This window comes from Marmota monax, unplaced genomic scaffold (assembly GCF_021218885.2).
Source record: "Marmota monax isolate L192 unplaced genomic scaffold, Marmota_monax_Labrador192_F-V1.1 WCK01_AAM20220418_F8-fsc00077, whole genome shotgun sequence".
NCBI lineage: Eukaryota > Metazoa > Chordata > Mammalia > Rodentia > Sciuridae > Marmota > Marmota monax.
In genome coordinates, this window is record NW_026694610.1 from 2,731,766 (window position 1) to 2,750,621 (window position 18,856).

Consider the following 18,856-nt stretch of genomic DNA (forward strand, 5'->3'; position numbering starts at 1 on the left):
GTTTTTGGAACTGGGAATCGAACCCAGTTACGCTTCACCACTAAGTCACATCTTCAGCCCTCTTTTTTTCCCATCACCCACAGATAATCTTTATTATAATTTTGGTTGTATTTTAACAAAAGGAGGAGAATAACATTGATACTATCTGCAATATGATTTTTAAAAAATTATTTGTTCTCTTTAGTTATATGACCATAGAATGTATTTTGACATATTATACATGCATAGAGTATACCTTCCCATTCTTGTGATTATACATAATGTGGAGTTACACTGGACTTGTATTCATATATGAACATAGGAAAGTTATGTCTGATTCATTCTACTGTCTTTCTCCTTCCCATCCTTCTTGCCTTTCCTTCCCTCCCCTTTGTCTAATCTAATGAACTTCTGTACTTCCCTTCTCCTCCCTTTTTGTGTTTCAGCATCTGCATGTCAGAGAGAACATTTGGCCTTTTCTTTATTTATCTGTTGAAGGGCACCTAAGTTGGTTCCATAGCTTAGCTATTGTGAATTGAGCTCCCTATTCCTTTTAAAAAATATCTTTTTTAAGTTGCTTAGGGCCTCACTAAGTTGCTGAGGCTAGCTTTGAACTTGCAATCCTCCTGCTTCAACCTCCCAAACTACTGGGATTATAGGCCTGCAACAGTGCACCTGGCCTCTATTTTGTAGTTTTTTTTTTTTTTTTTTTTTTTTTGAGGGAACTGAGAGTAAACCTTTTAGGGTAAAACTACTCTTTTAGATCATTGAGGCAACTAATCTCCTAAATGCCCTTCATACAAAAGCAACAAAGTTTAGTAGCTAGCATTTATTTTGTACCTATTCTAATGCCTGGAACTCCTTCATGGTGTTTTACTTTTATATATCATTTGATCCTCATAGCAACCTGTGTGAGGTGATTATCCTCATTTTGCAGCATAAGTTGCATAAAGTTATACAAGTACTAAATAGAGTTGGAATTTCAAACCCAGGTTTGCTAAGGTATAAGAAAACATTTATATTTTAAAAGAGTTGTAATGTTAGATACTTAACACCCTGCAAAAAAATTTCATTCTCTGTGTATTTTACCTTCATATTACTACATTGATTTTTAAATAAATTTAAAATTATAAAATAATATAGTTCCATTTTTTAAAACTAAAGTAACCTACATGGATCCAAGAAAGCACAAAGAAGAAATTAGAAATCATCTCTTTACTACATGGTTACAACTGCTGTCAGCATTTTGGTGTGTGTTTGTCCATGCATATGTGTGTGTTTCTTGTGTATACTCCTTACTTCTATCACTTTTTATATCTCTTAATGTGTCTCTCTGGATCTCTTCTTTTTTCTAAGTGGGGGACTCTCGTGCTCTCTTTAGTCATTCTCTGCATAGTTAGGTAACCCTTGACTAAGCATGGGTCCCTGCTCCTGTCAGTCATGGTCAGAGCATCAGGATAATAAGTTCTAAAACCCATGACTGTTTTTCTCAAAAAATCTGTGGCCAATGGTGATGGACTATTTAGTACAAATATTTAAGTTGGCCTGTTTTTATATTTAATGCTGTAATGAAAAATAACATGGAAGATAAATCTTTTTTTATCTTTTTTTTTTTTTGAGAATAATTTATCTGAAAAGGAATTGCTAGGACAAAGGATATGTACTTTTCAAAAGGTTTTCGATACATATTGTCAAGTTGTTATCCCCTCTAGCAATGAGGTTTTGGTTTTTTAAATCTAGGCTTGAGTTTTCTAATCTTTATTATTAAATTATACTTTAATTGAAAATTTTCAAGAAATTATATTTAATGTCAAATAACTAAATCACATGGAGAATAAGACGCCCCTATCTTTCAATAGAAAATTGTTTTAATTAACATATAGGAATTCATAAGGAACCCCAGAAAGTATTATCATTTTGTGCTATAAAAATTCCTCACTTGAATTTAGATATAAGTTCAAAGATATGGACTTTAAAACTATTATATTCTCATCTCAAGTTAGGGAAACTCCAGTTTTTATCTCCAATTTCATGGGACCAGTAGGCCTCACCTATGTCATAAAAAGGCAAAAGAAGAGCTGGGGTTGTGGCTCAGCGGTAGAGCTCTCGCCTAGCAGGTGTGAGGCCCTGGGTTTGATCCTCAGCACCACATAAAAACAAATAAACAAAATAAAGGTATTGTGTACAACTAAAAAATAAATATTAAAAAAAGACAAAAGAAGAAAAATAGATAATGTGGTAAACACAATAATAGAGGCACAGTGATGTCTATTTCCTAATCTCTGGAACCATTAAATATAGTTAGATTATTCAGATGGATCCAGTGTTATCAAATGAGCCCTGAAAGGCGAACCTCTCCCAGCTTAGGGCAAAAGAGGACATCACTTTTTGAGAATGACTTGACAAGCCATTGCTCTAAGATATACATGACCACCAAAAGGAAAAAAAAGAAGAAAAGGAAAAAGGTAACTATGTAAAGAAATGGATATATTAATTAGTTTAATTATGGTATATTGACAAAACATCATGTGGTACACCTTAAATGTATATAATTTTTAAAAATCATATACAGGGCTACATGAAAAGGCTGGGAAGAGTCCTCTTGGCTAAGGACAAATGCTAACTGGCAGCTTATAAGGAAAGAGGGATCTCTGTTCTATAACCATAAATAACTGAATTTACCAACAGCCTGAATAAGCTTAGAAATGGATTCTTCTCCAGAGAGGAATGCAAACCTACTGACACCTAAGCATAGAACTCAGCTGAGCCATGTCGTGCTTGAACTTATGACCCACAGAAACTATGAATAAGAAATTGGTGTTTTTATAAGTTACTAAGTTTGTAATACTTTATTACAGCAGTGATAGGAGATTAATACACTGAATATAAGAAGTAATATAACAAAATAATTTCTTTAGTACTAGAATAAAGGATCCATAATTCTATTTGTCTACATCATTTTAAAGTAATGTGAATCAGACTGAGAAACTGAGTGATAGTAAAAAAAAAGTAATAGTGGCAAGTTATAACTATGATTTTGTTTTTTGTTTATGCCCATGTTTTTCCTATGTCATTGTTGTCTTATTGTTTTTATGCATATTATGTAAAATTGCATGTATTTAGTTTTTCAGTTAATATTAGGGTGATTTTCAGTAAGATGCTATCATTTAGCATTTTTTTCATAATCTATAATATTCAGTCTTTTTCCCTATGATTTGATTATCATATTCTTTGCATTGGGCAATTTCAGGTAAATAAATACCTCAGACAAACTAAGGGATTTTCACACAATAAATATGTTGCACTTAAACAATAATTTCACACTAAATGATTTTTTTTAAAGCTGGATCTTGAAGATGGTTAACAGTTTTCATGAGTGTATTCTACCTTGAGCTTTCAGTAAAATATTTAATCTATTCTTGCTTTAAAAAGATTGCCTTTGAAATGAGCAGAAATAGAAAAAAATTGTGTAAATACTAAAGTATACAGTAATTTTTTTAATTCATTCTTTTATTCCTTCAACAGATATTTCTTGAATACCTACTATATGCCAAACACAACTCCAGATACTTAGGATATGGTATGGATAAAATAGTTAAGTGCTACTGTCTTGGAATCTAGGGAAGGAAAAATAAAGGGAGACAATGTATACAAAGAACATGTATCAGGTAGATATAAGTGCATACTGGGAAAATGTCACAAGATAAGGGGATAGAGAACAATGAAAGGGGTTCAACTTTATACATTTAGGAAAACTGAAAACATTAGTGTTTTAAATTTGTAGATGAATGGAAAGAAGTCACTTCAACAACATAAATAAATAGTGAAGAAAATAGTTTAAAATGTGATTTTTGTGATATTTCATGTAGAGTTAATTTAGTCCATTAAAGTAATCAAACTTTTACTCTTCTTATAACTAGTTTTGGCTGGAGAGGTTTGTACACTTGAAGTATATTATCAATTCTGCTTTATTTTTATTTTGTTGGGTGGCATTATGATATTTATTCTCAATGTTAAAATATCAGTAATCATCCGTAGACAAGCAAATATGCCTAACATTGATTTAACTGCCTTCAGTTAGTAAAGGTAAATTATTTAGGAGTGGAGAGATATTGAATAAGTCTTGCTGACATCTGTATAATCAATATTTATCATACATTTTAAAATATTTTCAAATGTATGATTTTATTCAGTGGCATTGATGATTTTTTGCACATAAAATAGGTAAAATGGCTTTCTCTAAAGAAAATAAGGTTTACATAGATAAATGGCAAATAATATTGTAAAACAGTAAATAAATAAATTTCAAGTTCTTGAAGTTGAATTGTTAGAAAATATTAGCAAAAAAAAAAAAAAGGAAACTAATGTTTTAAACAAAGGAAAGGTTTCTTCCCATTAGTTCCTCTCTCTTCCTTCCTGTCTTAGAAAATATTAAATTATGGGCTATGAATCATCTTAGAAAACTTTATTTGAAAACGAATTCCACCTGTTGTACTAACCCCTACCCAACTCGTTCCTGCCAGTGAATGTGCTAATCATGTTTTAGAGTTGTTTTATGATTTTCCCAGGGTCTGTGATGATTTGCTAAGAGATGCTATGATGTATGTAAAGTCCCTGCCTTCCCCAAATAGTGTATAAAACTGCTGCAATAAAAAAAAAAAAGAAAAAAGAAAGAAATAAAACGTTATTTTACTAAATTTCCATTTCCTAGGATCCTAATTTCCTAGGATAGCATGTTTGTTTAAAATATTCTGTCAATACTTAAGACACAAACTCCCAAATGACACTATATCAAAACTCTGCACCACACATAAATAAATAAATAAATAAATGGTCCATTGACAACTAAAAAATATATAAAAAGAGAATTTCTTAATTTGTAATATTTTAAGAACTTGTGTGACGTTTGTCAGATAAATTTTTTTATGAAGATACAATGTATGTGATTTTTTTTTTTTTTTTTAAGTACTGGGGATTGAACCCAGAGGTGCTTTACCATTGAGTTCCACAACCAGCCCTTTTTATTTTTTATTTTGAGATAGTCTCACTAAATTGCTAAGGCTGGCCTCACACTTGAGATCCTCTTGCCTTAGCCTCCAGAGTCCCTAGGATTACAGGTGTGCACCACTGTGCCCAACTGTATATGAAAATTTTAAGATGTGCTTTGAAAAGTAAGATATAGGACTTAATGTTAGGAATTATCCTCTTCATCTTATTCATAGTCCAATGTAAAGCATGACAGTTTTCCAAAGAGGCTATGAATATGTTAGTAAATATTTAGAACATTTCCAAATGGTCACTTCCAGTTTTAATGCTACATTTTATTCTTTATTTTTTTCAGTGAATAGATATGGTTCAGAAGCATACATGAATAACTTTGGTTCATCAGAGTGAACATTCAATAATGAGTGGTGCAGCTTTGGGACTCGAGATTGTTTTTGTCTTTTTTCTGGCGTTATTCCTACTTCATCGATACGGAGACTTTAAGAAACAGCATAGACTTGTAATTGTTGGAACACTGCTTGCTTGGTATCTCTGCTTTCTTATCGTCTTCATACTGCCTCTGGATGTTAGTACGGTAAGATGCGAAACAAATTTTCGCAATTTAGAAAGCAACTAATTGTGCAGTTTGTTTGAGATATATTATTTTTAAGACAGCTGAATTGTATAAGGTTATACTTATATTTAGAATTTAAATGTTATTTTAGGAATTTGATTGTTAAACAGCATAGCCAGGAAGGTAAGTTTTGGTAGGCAGATTTACCAACTCTAATATCCCTTGAGTACTTGGTAACTTTTTGATTCTCATTGTTTAAACCATGTATTCATTGCTTTAGACAATATACAACCGGTGCAGGCATGCCGCTGCAAATTCCAGCCCTCCTGAAAATAACAGTACAGCAATTGTTACCCCAGTTCCAAGGTATGTATTTCATTTTCTTTTTTTTTTTAATGTAACTATTGTAGAGAAAATTGCTTAAAAATTAGCAGTTTTTATCATCCAGATTGTGTATTTAGAAAAGTTATTTTCTACTGATCTTCCCATTTTCATTCTTTGCTAGTAGTTATTTTATTATGTGGTATTCTAAACTTTAAATATTTAAATCTGAGCTTTAAATACTTAAATCTAGCTTCACTTAGCATAATCTGCTCTAATGCCATCCATTTCCCTGCAAATTCTATGATTTTGTCATTTTTTAATGCAGAGTAATACTCCATTGTGTATAAATGCCACATTTTTTTTTATCCATTCGTCTATTGAAGGGCATCTAGGTTGGTTCCACAGTCTTGCTATTGTGAATTGTGCTGCTATGAACATCGATGTAGCAGTGTCCCTGTAGCATGCTCTTTTTAGGTCTTTAGGGAATAGACCGAGAAGGGGAATAGCTGGGTCAAATGGTGGCTCCATTCCCAGCTTTCCAAGAAATCTCCATACTGCTTTCCAAATTGGCTGCACCAATTTGCAGTCCCACCAGCAATGTACAAGTGTATCCTTTTCCCCACATCCTAGCCAGCACTTGTTGTTTGACTTCATAATGGCTGCCAATCTTACTGGAGTGAGATGGTATCTTAGGGTGGTTTTGATTTGCATTTCTCTGACAGCTAGAGATGTTGAGCATTTTTTCATGTACTTGTTGATTGACTGTATGTCCTCCTCTGAGAAGTGTCTGTTCAGGTCCTTGGCCCATTTGTTGAATGGGTTGTTTGTTGTTTTATTGTCTAATTTTTTGAGTTCTTTGTATACTCTGGATATTAGGGCTCTATCTGAAGTGTGAGGAGTAAAGATTTGTTCCCAGGGTGTAGGCTCCCTATTTACCTCTCTTATTGTTTCTCTTGCTGAGAATAAACTTTTTAGTTTAAGTAAGTCCCATTTGTTGATTCTTGTTATTAACTCTTGTGCTATGGGTATCCTATTAAGGAATTTGGAGCCCCCACAATATGTAGATCGGAGCCAGCTTTTTCTTCTATCAGACTTATGCTAAGTGAAGCTAGCCAATCCCTAAAAAAACAAATGCCAAATGTCTTCTTTTTTTTTTCTTTTTTTTTTTTTCAAATGTCTTCTTTTGATATAAGGAGAGTAACTAAGAACTGAGTAGGGAGGAAGAGCAGGAGAAGAAGATTAACATTAAACAGGGATGAGAGGTGGGAGGGAAAGGGAGAGAGAAGGGGAAATTGCATGGAAATGAAGAAGATTAACATTAAACAGGGATGAGAGGTGGGAGGGAAAGGGAGAGAGAAGGGGAAATTGCATGGAAATTGAAGGAGACCCTCAGGGTTATACAAAAGTACATACAAGAGGAAGTGAGGGGAAAGGGAAAAATAATACAAGGGGGAGAAATGAATGACAGTAGAGGGGGTAGAGAGAGAAGAGGGGAGGGGAGGGGAGGGGAGGGGAGGGGAGGGGGGATAGTAGAGGATAGGAAAGGCAGCAGAACACAACAGACACTAGTATGGCAATATGTAAATCAATGGATGTGTAACTGATGTAATTCTGCAATCTGTATATGGGGTAAAAATGGGAGTTCATAACCCACTTGAATCAAAGTGTGAAATATGATATATCAAGAAATTTGTAATGTTTTGAACAACCAACAATAAAATAAAAAAATTATGTTTATGAACCCAGTAGTAACTAAGAATAAACTTGCTTTCAAGTAAAAAAATAAATAAATAAATACTTAAATCTAAACTTTATTGTTACACAGGGCCTTTCAGTAGATGATAGTGAGAGCTTAAGAAAAAAAAAAACTAATTGTTTGCTCTGGTTCTTCCCCTTATTAAATGTGTACCTTCCAAAACCTTTTTCCTCTTAGTCTGTCTCATATCCAAAAAATGGAGCGGCTGGGGTTATGGCTCAGTTGTAGAGTGCTCACCTGGCATGTGGGAAGCACTGGGTTTGATCCTCAGTACCACATTAAAACAAAACTATCGGGTCCATTACAATTAAAAAAATATTTTAAAAAATAGAGCCTAGACTTTCTTAGATTTTGGCACCATTACTAAATAAATAAAAGAGTATGCATTTTCTCTTTTGCCTAATTTACAAAGTTGTTATAAAGAACAAGGGGGTTATTCTCTATGTAAGATACTCCTTTCATATTTCATATCCTGTTAAAACATCATACTTTCGCAGTAAGAATGAATAAAATTTAAATTGTCAAAAGGTTATATTGAATTCATATTATATTTCCAAGTAAAAAATGAGTCTATGTTGATAGAAGACTTTTACCAGTGTTTTAGTATTTGTGTGGTTTTTTTTGCAGCTTTTATAAAATATTCTAACTTGAATAAAAGTGAATTTAAAGTGTATATGTTTTTTCTCTTTGATGAACCATGAAAAACTAGATATAGACCAGAAGCAATTATAGCATTAAAAGTCTTTAGACTAAAGGATATTCTCACACTCTAGGAAGATTATTAAGTGGAAGAATCTATGGTCAGAGACTCATCATCAGAAAATTCAAGCAGATGCTTGTGTGCATGTCCACAGGAGCTATGCCGTGTGACTAATATAATTTACATTCCAATTTCCAGGAATTAATCACCTAATGACTTCTCTTGCCCGACCCCTTCTGCTAGATAGTAATAGCAAAACAAAACATAACCAACCCTACAACTGGGATGAGTTTTTTACCCAATGATTAAAAATACACTGCAGTGGGGCTGGGGTTGTAGTTCAGTGGTACAGCGCTTGCATTGCACGTGTGAGGCCCTGGGTTTGATTCCCAGCACCACATAAAAATAAAATAAATAAAAAATAAAGATATTAAAAAAATACAATGCAAGTTGAAAACTATAATCATTCCTTTTTAGAACAAACTGTTTTGTATCATGTACATTTTTTCTGTTTGACAGTCAGCTTTGAATTTTAAGTTTTTTTCCTGAAATTTTATGAAAATCAGTAATTATTAACCTGATGTAAATGAACTTTGCCACACACAAATTATTTATATAATTCATTTAACTTAAAATTGTTTGTGATTAATTGGCTTTAAATTGTTATTAAACAGCCAACATCCATGTTTTAAGCCATGGAGTTACATTCCTGATGGAATCATGCCAATTTTCTGGAGGGTAGTATATTGGACATCACAATTTTTAACATGGTAAGTGACAGTGATGGACAAAATTTTTAAAAATTTGGCCAAAGTAAACCAAAAAAATGTGATTATTTCTCAGTGAACCCTCATATTTTGCAATTTATTCATATGTTACATATTGTTTCTCTTAACTCTGTATCTTCTTTCTGCCAGCTCATGTCTCTTTTATCTTAAAAAAAAATGAAACAAAAAAGAAGAAAAGGGAAACAGACCAAAAATATAGAGAATAGAAAAAAGTTTTCCTGGTCACTGTTTCCCTGCAGTTATTGCCTTCTCTTGTGACCCTCAATCTAGTCTTCTTCTAACCCATTATTACATGAAACTACTCTTGCTAAGGTCATCATTATTCTCTGACTTTCTGTCTCTTTATCCCAACCCTCTGAATTTTCTTCAGGGGAATTTCCTTCATATTAGTCTTCCCTAAAATTTTATGTTTGGTCATCTTATCTGACTCTTCCTTCATGGCTTTGAATTATAGCCATGGTTTCATGTATCCAGAATCTTGCTTTCTCCCCATTATAACTTTGTCCTTCTGCTATGCACTAATCTCAGACTCACTCCCTACTGAATATCTCAAGATATTCTGGAGGCAACCAAACTCAAATGGGAGGTGGTGAACATTACAAAAGACAAATTGCATAGCAGAATAGAGTAGTGCCCCAATAAATTCATGCTTGTTAACCAGCTGGGCCCTCAGTGTTACCAGAATTTCCTTCTTTGCTTCATTAATCTGTTTGCCTATTCTGTACATCAAATATTTCCAGTCACTCCAAACTTCTGTCCTCTTAGTTGCTATCTTCTACTCATTCCCTAAAAGTCACACTTACTCTTAGCATAGGACTTTACTTTCTGTCAACCTCACAGTGAAAATAGAAGTCATCAGATGGCAGTTCTTTTAGCTTCTCACTAACAAACTTTCTTCCAAGGACAGAAGAGTCATTCTTGTTAAGCTAACCCCTCTCGTTAAATTGTGGACTCACCCCATTCACCTCTTGTTACCTATTTATAATTTCCAGTTTTGGCACAACAAGCAAAAAGTCATTCACCTCGAATCCCTTTCCAGTCTCCACCTTGTTGATCTTATCATGACTAAAATTTTTGGAGACTTTTTAAAAAATTTAAGTGTAAACTTATACTGAAAAAAATGCATATTCTGTTTAGTTTGACTTTTTTTCAAAATGAATGCATCTATACACCAACACTCAGATAATGGTGATTCAGGACATGAACAATGCCCCAAGATGCCTCTCTCATGTTACCCCAGTCATCCACTAACCATAGAGGTCACCACGATTCTTTAAAAAAAAAAAAAAAAAAAAAAAAAAAAAAAAAAAAAATATATATATATATATATATATATATATATATATATATATATATATATATTTATATGTAGTGCTGAGAATCAAACCCAGTGCCTCACACATGCTAGGCAAGTGCCCTGCCACTGAGCCACAACCCCAGCCCCATAACCATTATTCTGTCTTGCATCACCATAGATTAGCTTTGCCTGTTTGTGAACCTTATAAACATTAGTTGTATGGTATGGATATTTTTGCATTTCTTTTTTGCTTACATATTTGGAAGATTCATCTACATTACGTTGTGTGTATTAGTGTTCTGTTCTTTTTCATTTCTATAAAATATTTCATTTTATGTACATACCATGGTTTATCTTACTTAGCCAAACTTCTTAAATGAACTATCATTTGACATCTCCATTTATTCATTATTTACTTATTCCTCAACCCGTGTACCCATTTTTTTACACCCAAGCCTCCACTCACACATAGAGGTCATCAGTTTACTGGACCTCTTGGCAGCATTTTATTCTATTGTTTTGTTTCCACTTTCAAATACTTCCTTCTCTGGTTTTTGTTTGACCTGCTCCTTGAATTTTTTCCTTGACCCTCTATTGTTTTATCTCAGTCTCCTTTGATTTCTTCCCCTTTTTCTTTACTTCTTCCTTAAAAGTTGACATTTCTAAGTACTCTCTTCTGAACTCTAAAGTTGGATAGCCAACTACTTCCTCCTCTTGAAGTCTCCATTGGATATCTTCTAGGTACTTTAGAATCAGTAGGTTGACAACCAGTCTTTTCCTCTTCTGCTTCTTATTACTTCTACCCTTGCCACTCCCAGTTAGTTCTGGTTTTGTTTCCTCTCCATCCATTGTCCTTGGTGAAGTCATAGAAAATTTAAATTTGATCATACCTTTCTTACTATTAAAGAAAATGTTTCTCATTCTTTGGGTATAATCCAAACTCTGCATAAAGGCTTTAAAGGTCTGTTTTTAGAATCATCTGAAGTCATTTAACACTTTTGTATTTTTTGCTGGTCATTGTGGCCTCCTTTTCTCCTAGGAAGTGCTCTTTCTTGCCTTAGGGCATTTGCTTTCTGTCAAGTTTAATATTACAAAAATAAACAGTCACCTAATAATGTTTATTCAGTATTAACATGTAACTACTCATAACTGTATTTATTATTGAGAATTGCATATTAAATTTGAGATTTATGTATTTCTTGTGTTTTGAAATTATATCGATATATAATTGTTTTGTTTTGTTTTTTATTATATTTTTCCCCCCATCTAGGATTCTCTTACCTTTCATGCAGTCATATGCAAGATCTGGAGGGTTTTCTATCACTGGAAAAATAAAAACTGCACTGATTGAGAATGCAATCTATTATGGCACCTATTTGCTGATTTTTGGAGCATTTTTAATTTATGTAGCTGTAAACCCACGTTTACATTTAGAATGGTAAGAAAAGTAGTGTTCTTAACGTTCTGTGAATGTTTGCACTTTTAAAAATCAATTTCTATCTCATATATACAGGTCATTTCTCAAGAAATATTCCAAAATTTTTTTTATTAATTCCCCCAAAAGAATATTTGAATAATCTCTATTACTAAGAAAGAAAATGTGGAATAGCATCTTTAAATGTAATCAGTAAGTGGTAGATTAATGCTTTGACTAATAGCTATATATTAAAAGTAATAACATTGTTTTTATTTTTTGGTACTGTGGATTGAATCCAGAGGTGTTTTAATACTGAATTATATCCCCAGAACATTTTAGTTTTCATTTTGAGACAGGGTCTTACTAAGTTGCTTAGGGCTTCTCTAATTTTCTGAGCTGGCCTTGAACTTGTGATCCATTTGTTTCAGCCTCCCAAGTCTCTGGGACTACAGCATGAATCACTGTGCCTACCTAATAACATTATTTTTAGATAGGACTTCAAATTTTATAAATGAACAAATAGCTGTTTTTTTTTTCCTCACCAGAACTTGTAAATATTTGTATCTTTTGTTTTAATTGTAGTTTAAGAGCATATTTGTCCTTAAAGTTATTTTAGATTTAGATATTTCAATGAAATTGAAATCTATTTTGTTTTTATGATGGGTAATGTATGCAAAAAGCCAGGTCTGAAAATTTAGGAATAGAGTAGTAGTGATAAGTGTCACTGTTATGTTCCTGGGATTTGTGTAGATTGGCTTTGACACAAGTTAATTTGAAATTTTTTCAGCCTTCTCTTGGGTAATATTAAATAAGAAAGTACCTGGTGAAAAGTATGTTTGTTTGTGAAAATATGTACACATTTTTTTTGCCATGAATTATTGTTGGTTCTAATTTTGATTATAATTGAAATAGTATTTCTTATGTTAAAGTCCATTTTTATAGTTGTTTTATCTTTCCATTAAAATATACTTATTTGCTGTGAGTGAAAAAAATAACAGGATTTGAAGGTATATATATAAAAATAATTTTTCCATCTTTTAGGACAGTTTTCTGAAAAAGCATTTAATACTAGTTAGTTTTACTTTGCATTTTTGTAGGAAGATGTATTTATTATAGCTTTATTATTCTCTTTCTCAGGAACCAACTTCAGACAATTGGAATAGCTGCTGCCAATACATGGGGTCTATTTCTTCTTGTGTTGTTGTTGGGGTATGGCTTGGTGGAAATTCCTCGGTCATACTGGAATGGAGCTAAAAGGGGTTATCTACTTATGAAAACTTATTTCAAGGCAGCCAAACTGATGACAGAGAAAGCAGATGCAGAAGAGAATTTGGAAGATGTTATGGAGGTAAGCATTTTTAAATCTTACAAAAGCAACTTTTCACCAGTATTATGTAACTCCTTTTGGTCACCAAATTTTTGGTTGTTGGTAGCACATGAATGGGCTTCAAAATGCAAATTTGATGATGTCTCTATCAGAATAACTTCTTATTTCATTTAGTGCTAGAGATTAAACCTAGGACCTTACACATGCTAAAGCAAGCAATCTTTTGAGGTGTCATCTTCTTCTGACAAATGTCTGGGAAATTATGTTCAGTAGTATAAGGCTATGCCTGTTGTATTGGGGTACTTTCAATAGTACCTTCTTTTATGCTCAGAAATTTCCCAGATTAGACAATAAGTTATATGGTTACTCTAAAATAGTGGAAATGAAAATAGTGATCAGAGGACATTAGTTCCTGAAAGTTTAACCAAAGGCAATTCCACCATGTGGGAAACTGAGAATAATTTGCATGAAAGTTTGTTTCAGCAAGTTTTGTTCCTTATCTGTAATCTTAATTAGGCAATTCATTGTATTCACTTGTAAAATGCAAATTACTTGAACCAACTTCACCTTATTCAAAGTATAATTTGAAAGTCATTACTTTTAGGAATGTACACAAAAATATATAACAAATTATAAAAATTTGCTGTGTTAAATAATAACTTGGTCATGAATTTAAAAGAGGTATTGTAGACATTTTTTTCTCCCAGAAGAAAACATGCCACTTTGGTGATGTTAGTTGCCAATTTAAAACCTCATGTAGAAAGCCTTTCATTCATAAAAGGAGTTAGCATTAACTCCTAAAGTTCTAATATGGCCTACAAAAAATTAATTTGGCCCATGTTTAGCTCTCCAGCCTTATCCCAATTCCCCATCTTCCTTACTCTGGTCACTTTGGTTACTCAGACTTGCTAATAATGAAACAGTAAACAATGCTTTAGACTTAATATTTATGTAACACTCAACTTTGGTTCCTTAAACTTAATAATGATAATAATAACAAACAGGAAAGACAGTAGAATGAATCAGACATACTTTCCTCTGTTCATATATGAATATACCACCAGTAAAACTGCACATCAATACAACCTCAAGAAAACAGTTTTAGACTTACTGTTTGCCTAAGTCTTTCTAAATACTTGACATATATTAATATACAATTAATCCTGAACAATGGCAGAGGTTAAGGGCATTGATCCCATGTAATAAAAAATCCACATAACTTTTGACTCCTCAAAAACTTAACTACTGCTATGCATGTGGTACACACCTGTAATCCCAGTGGCTGGGGAGGCTAAGGCAGGAGGATCCCAAGTTCAAAGCCAGCCTTGGTAACTTAGGGAGGCCCTAAGCAATTTAGTGAGACACTGTCTCTAAATAAAATATAAAAAAGGCTATGGATGTGGCTCGGTGATTTAAGTACCTCTTGGTTCAATCCCTGCTACTAAAAAAAAAAAAAAACCTTAATTACTAGTAGCCTGTTGTTGACCTAAAGTCTTACTAATCACATAAATAATTGATTAACACAAATTTATATGTGTATCATATATGGTGAAATATACACTAGAACCAATGAGAGACCTTTTTTTACTGAGATATGCAATTTACTGAGAAGAGGAACTGAACAGGGCTACAGGGTTTTAAGTGGATATTCACAACATTTAAGCTCACCTCAACAGCAACAAGAGGTGGTTACGAAATGTATTACAGTCATATATACTACAGTTAATTTTAAGCAATTATGACTTAATACTGTATCTTTACATTTTTAACGTTTTTCATGACTACAAATGGTGTTATGTATGGTCTGTAAGTGTGTGTACATTTGGATGAATTTTGACTTTTTAGAATAAATTTGTATATATTTTATGGTAGTAAATGATAATAGACTATCCTATGTACATTTAATGCATTCATAACAGAACTAACTTTAAAAAATATTTTTTACAATATTTCTAGGCTATGTGGTTCATCTGTGGGTTTTTATTTATTTATTTTTTTTTTAAGGAGGGGGGGACTTTATTTATTTATTTATTTATTTGTTTATTTATTTATTTATTTATTTTTATGTGGTGCTGAGAATCAAACCTGGGTCCCGCCCATGCTAAGGGAGCACTCTATCACTGAGCCACAATCCCAGCCCTCTGGGTTTTTTTAATTGTTACAAACCTCCAAAAATAAAAAATCTGCATACAAGTGGATCTGAGCAGTTTCAAGGGTCAACTGTATTTAATTAAAACAATAGCTGTAACAGAGTTTATTTTTAATTCCCATTTTATGAAAATTATGCACAGAGAGGTTAAATAACTTTCCTATGTATCACACAGCTAGTAAGTGGTAGAACCAGAAATTCTAACTTTAGCTTGTGCTATAATAAAGACTAGCACACTTTTTTCTGTAAAGGCTGGATGGTAAATATTTTAGGCAGTGTGTGCCATATGGTCTCCTGTTTTAACTACTGTCTTTGTAGCATGAAAGCAGCCATAGACAATACATAAATGAATGAGCATTCATGTCTTCCAGTATAAGAACAAATAGTGGACTGGATTTGATCTGATTGGATGACCCCTATCTCTTAATCATTACATTTATTACCTCTCTTTTCTGTCTTTAAGCATGCTTTTCCCACACTCTTGAAATATTCTTGACCTTCTTCAACTAATTTCTTGCTTCATTTTCAGGTCTTAACATAAATGAGAATTCTTCGGTAAAGCCTTCTGTATTAGCATCCTAGGACTGCAATAACAAAAGTACTACAAACTAGGTAGCTTAAATGACAGAAATTTATTGTCTCACAGTTCTAGAGGGTGAAAGTCAAGATCGACACATTGGCAAGTTTGGTTTTTTCTGAAGGCTGTCAGGAAAATCTGCGTCATACCTGCCTTCTAGTTTCTGGCTTGCTTGTAGTCTTTGGTATCCCTTGGATTTTAGATCTCTGCCTTCATCTTTACATGGTGTTCTCCTTGTGTGTCTCTGTGTTCAAGTTCCCCTTTTTATAGATACCAGTTATGAGGGATTAGGGCCCACTGTACTCCAGTATGGCCTTGTCTTAATTTAGCTAATTTTATCTGCAATAACCCTATTTCTAATAAGACCACATACTGGGGATTAGGGCTTTAACATATGAATTGTTAGAAGATACAATTCAATCCCTAGTGCTTTTTCTATTTCCCAGACTCTTAGACCCTCAGCAACCATTTTTTAAGTGAATGAATAAATGAACAAATGAAAGTGTACTGTGGAAAATTTTATGTTGACTTTTCACATTTATTCTCTATAAAATGTAAGAACTGTAGCAAACGTTGATTCAAAAAGTGGGAATAAATATCTAAATATTTGAATATATTTCCTCAAGTCTATGATGAATGTTATCACATTTTTCAAAGAAGATAATTTACATTTAATAATTTTATGTTTACATTTTGATATACCTGAAAATTTGAAACTGAAGGAAAATTTGAGATATTTGAAAATTTATATTTGATAATATACTGAATGAAATAGATGTTATTAGGTAGGAGTACTTAGAAATAAGGTGTGGAAAATGAAGAAAAAAACATTGGTGCCTTCAATGCTACTTTAGTATTCATAGGTTTAAAGTGGGGGGATTTAAAAAATTTTAGATAAGAGAAAAATTTCCATATGAATAAGAAACACCTCTTTTCTTAATGAATTATAATAGCAGCTGTTTCACATAGATAGCAGAAGCTTTCTCCCTTACCTGTAAAAAAAAAATGGTTTGAATGTGATTTCATTTGCCCATATACAAGTACTTATTATCTTTCTGCCATAAGAAGTGCTATGTAGAACTGACAGAATATTAACTGTCTAGAGTGGAAAACTGTATCCTCCCATATAATGTATGATAAATCTGATGTGAATGATACAAAGAAAATGCTCTAATATGGAGAGCTTTCTTATCTGAATAGTAATCAGAGGAGATATAGTATGACCTGGTGTGACCTGGGTCTTTAAGGATGAATAGAATTTTGATAGCTAAAAGCATTCCAGTTAAATATCAGAATATTTTAAACCAAATCAAAGTGAACATAGAGTTTATCTTCAAAAGATAAAGTCATAGTTGGGCCTTGAATGCCAAATGGAAAAGTCCAGAATGTATTTTGAAAATAATAAGGAAGCTGGACATGGTGACACGTGCCTATAATCCTAACAGTTCAGGAGGCTGAGGCAGGAGGACCTCCAGTTCAGAGCCAGCCTCAGCAAAAGCAAGGCTCTAAGCAACTGAGTGAGACCCTATCTCTAAATAAAATACAAAATAAGGCTAGGGATGTGGTTCAGTGGTCAAGCACCCCTGAGTTCAATCCCCAGTACCACCCCCCTCCAAAAAAAGAAAGTAATAAGGAACCAATCAATGATACTTTCCAAGCAGGGAAAAGATTCTTAGATATCCACATAATCCCCAAATGCAGTTTTATCAAAACTACTTTGGTATATTTAAAATATGCATCTCTTTGGAATTTAAAGGTAAAATATTTTATATAGAATATACAGTCAGATTGTGTAGTTCATTTTTCAAAGTAGGATAAAATTGTGCTCAATTAAAAACTTTAAGGCAGTTTAATAATAGACAATTAAAATGTAATAATGTTTCAAGGGGACATTTTAAAAACTCAAGTTTGTTCTTGTCACTCTTGCATTTGGGCCTCACACATTTACCTCAAAATAAATTGTTATTAATGCCTTTTAGGAGCACTTTGATTTTCTTCTTCGGCCTAGTGAAGTGCTAGTCAGGACTTTACTCTTCTTTTCTCTGTAGTCATGCTGGTTTTATGTTTGTTTGTTTATTTGTTTTTTTCCTGTCTAAAACGATTTGTTCACTTCTACCTGGAGACCTTCGTATTTGCTGTCCTTGTTCTTCTATTTGGAATATTCTTGCCCCTCCTTTTAATTGACTAACTTCTACATATTTTGTTTTATCTAATTTTAAATGAAGTACGGCTGTCTAGTTAGGCCTCAGTAGCCACATTGAAATCATATGCAACTTTATTTTAGTTTACTTTATTTATTTTATTTGTGGTACTGTGGGTCAAACCCATGGCCTGTGCTAGCCAAGAAGAGTTCTACCTCTGAGCTACAACCTGAGCCTGTATTTCACTTTAACTTATCAGTGTATCAGAAAGCCTCCTACAAGAGATTATACCCCCTCAGAGGATTTTACTTTTTTTTGTTTTACAGCAGTTTCCACATCATTTCTACTTGACTAATGTCTGTTTTCTTCATTAAGCTAAGTTCCTTGACAGGAGCAGTGTCTGTTGGTATAGATTATTCCTAGAGTATGCATATACTAAATTTTGACGGACAGTGCCAGGTAACCCTCCAAATAGATTATATCACTTTTTACTGCATATGGAGGGCCTGTTTCTTTACACTCTTATGTCACTACATAATGTCAAGTTTTTTAACTCTGCAGGAAAGCTCTTTTTTAAAAATTATTATTTGTTTATAGTAAGCTTGAACATTATAATTGCAATTATAAACCAATTGTATTTCTTCTGTATTCTTATTTTTTCTATTTAGTAATAAGAGCTATTCATATATTAAGGATGGTGATTCTTTGTCATATACATTAAATATTTTTTCATAACTTTTTCTGCCTCTAGTTCTCTATCCCTTGAAGCCCTTCTCTGCCTTATAGTCCCAATGTTCTTTTTTTTAAAATTTTTTTTAGTTGTTGATGGACCTTTATTTTATTC

General features: G+C 32.9%; 1 protein-coding gene across 2 annotated transcripts in view; it reads left to right on the forward strand.

Annotated features, from left to right (window-relative positions):
* Positions 1 to 18,856, forward strand: part of Lmbrd2 (LMBR1 domain containing 2) — a 51,154-nt gene that overhangs the window by 7,381 nt on the left and 24,917 nt on the right. The window contains exons 2-7 of one of the 2 annotated variants that reach the window (XM_046422286.2): positions 3,505 to 3,647; positions 5,321 to 5,557; positions 5,817 to 5,902; positions 8,991 to 9,086; positions 11,672 to 11,839; positions 12,956 to 13,166. In XM_046422286.2, the coding sequence (XP_046278242.1) occupies positions 5,384 to 5,557; positions 5,817 to 5,902; positions 8,991 to 9,086; positions 11,672 to 11,839; positions 12,956 to 13,166 (735 nt within the window). In that variant the 5' untranslated portion in view covers positions 3,505 to 3,647; positions 5,321 to 5,383. The remainder of the gene's footprint in view (positions 1 to 3,504; positions 3,648 to 5,320; positions 5,558 to 5,816; positions 5,903 to 8,990; positions 9,087 to 11,671; positions 11,840 to 12,955; positions 13,167 to 18,856) is intronic. The other variant, XM_046422285.2, reaches the window with a different exon arrangement.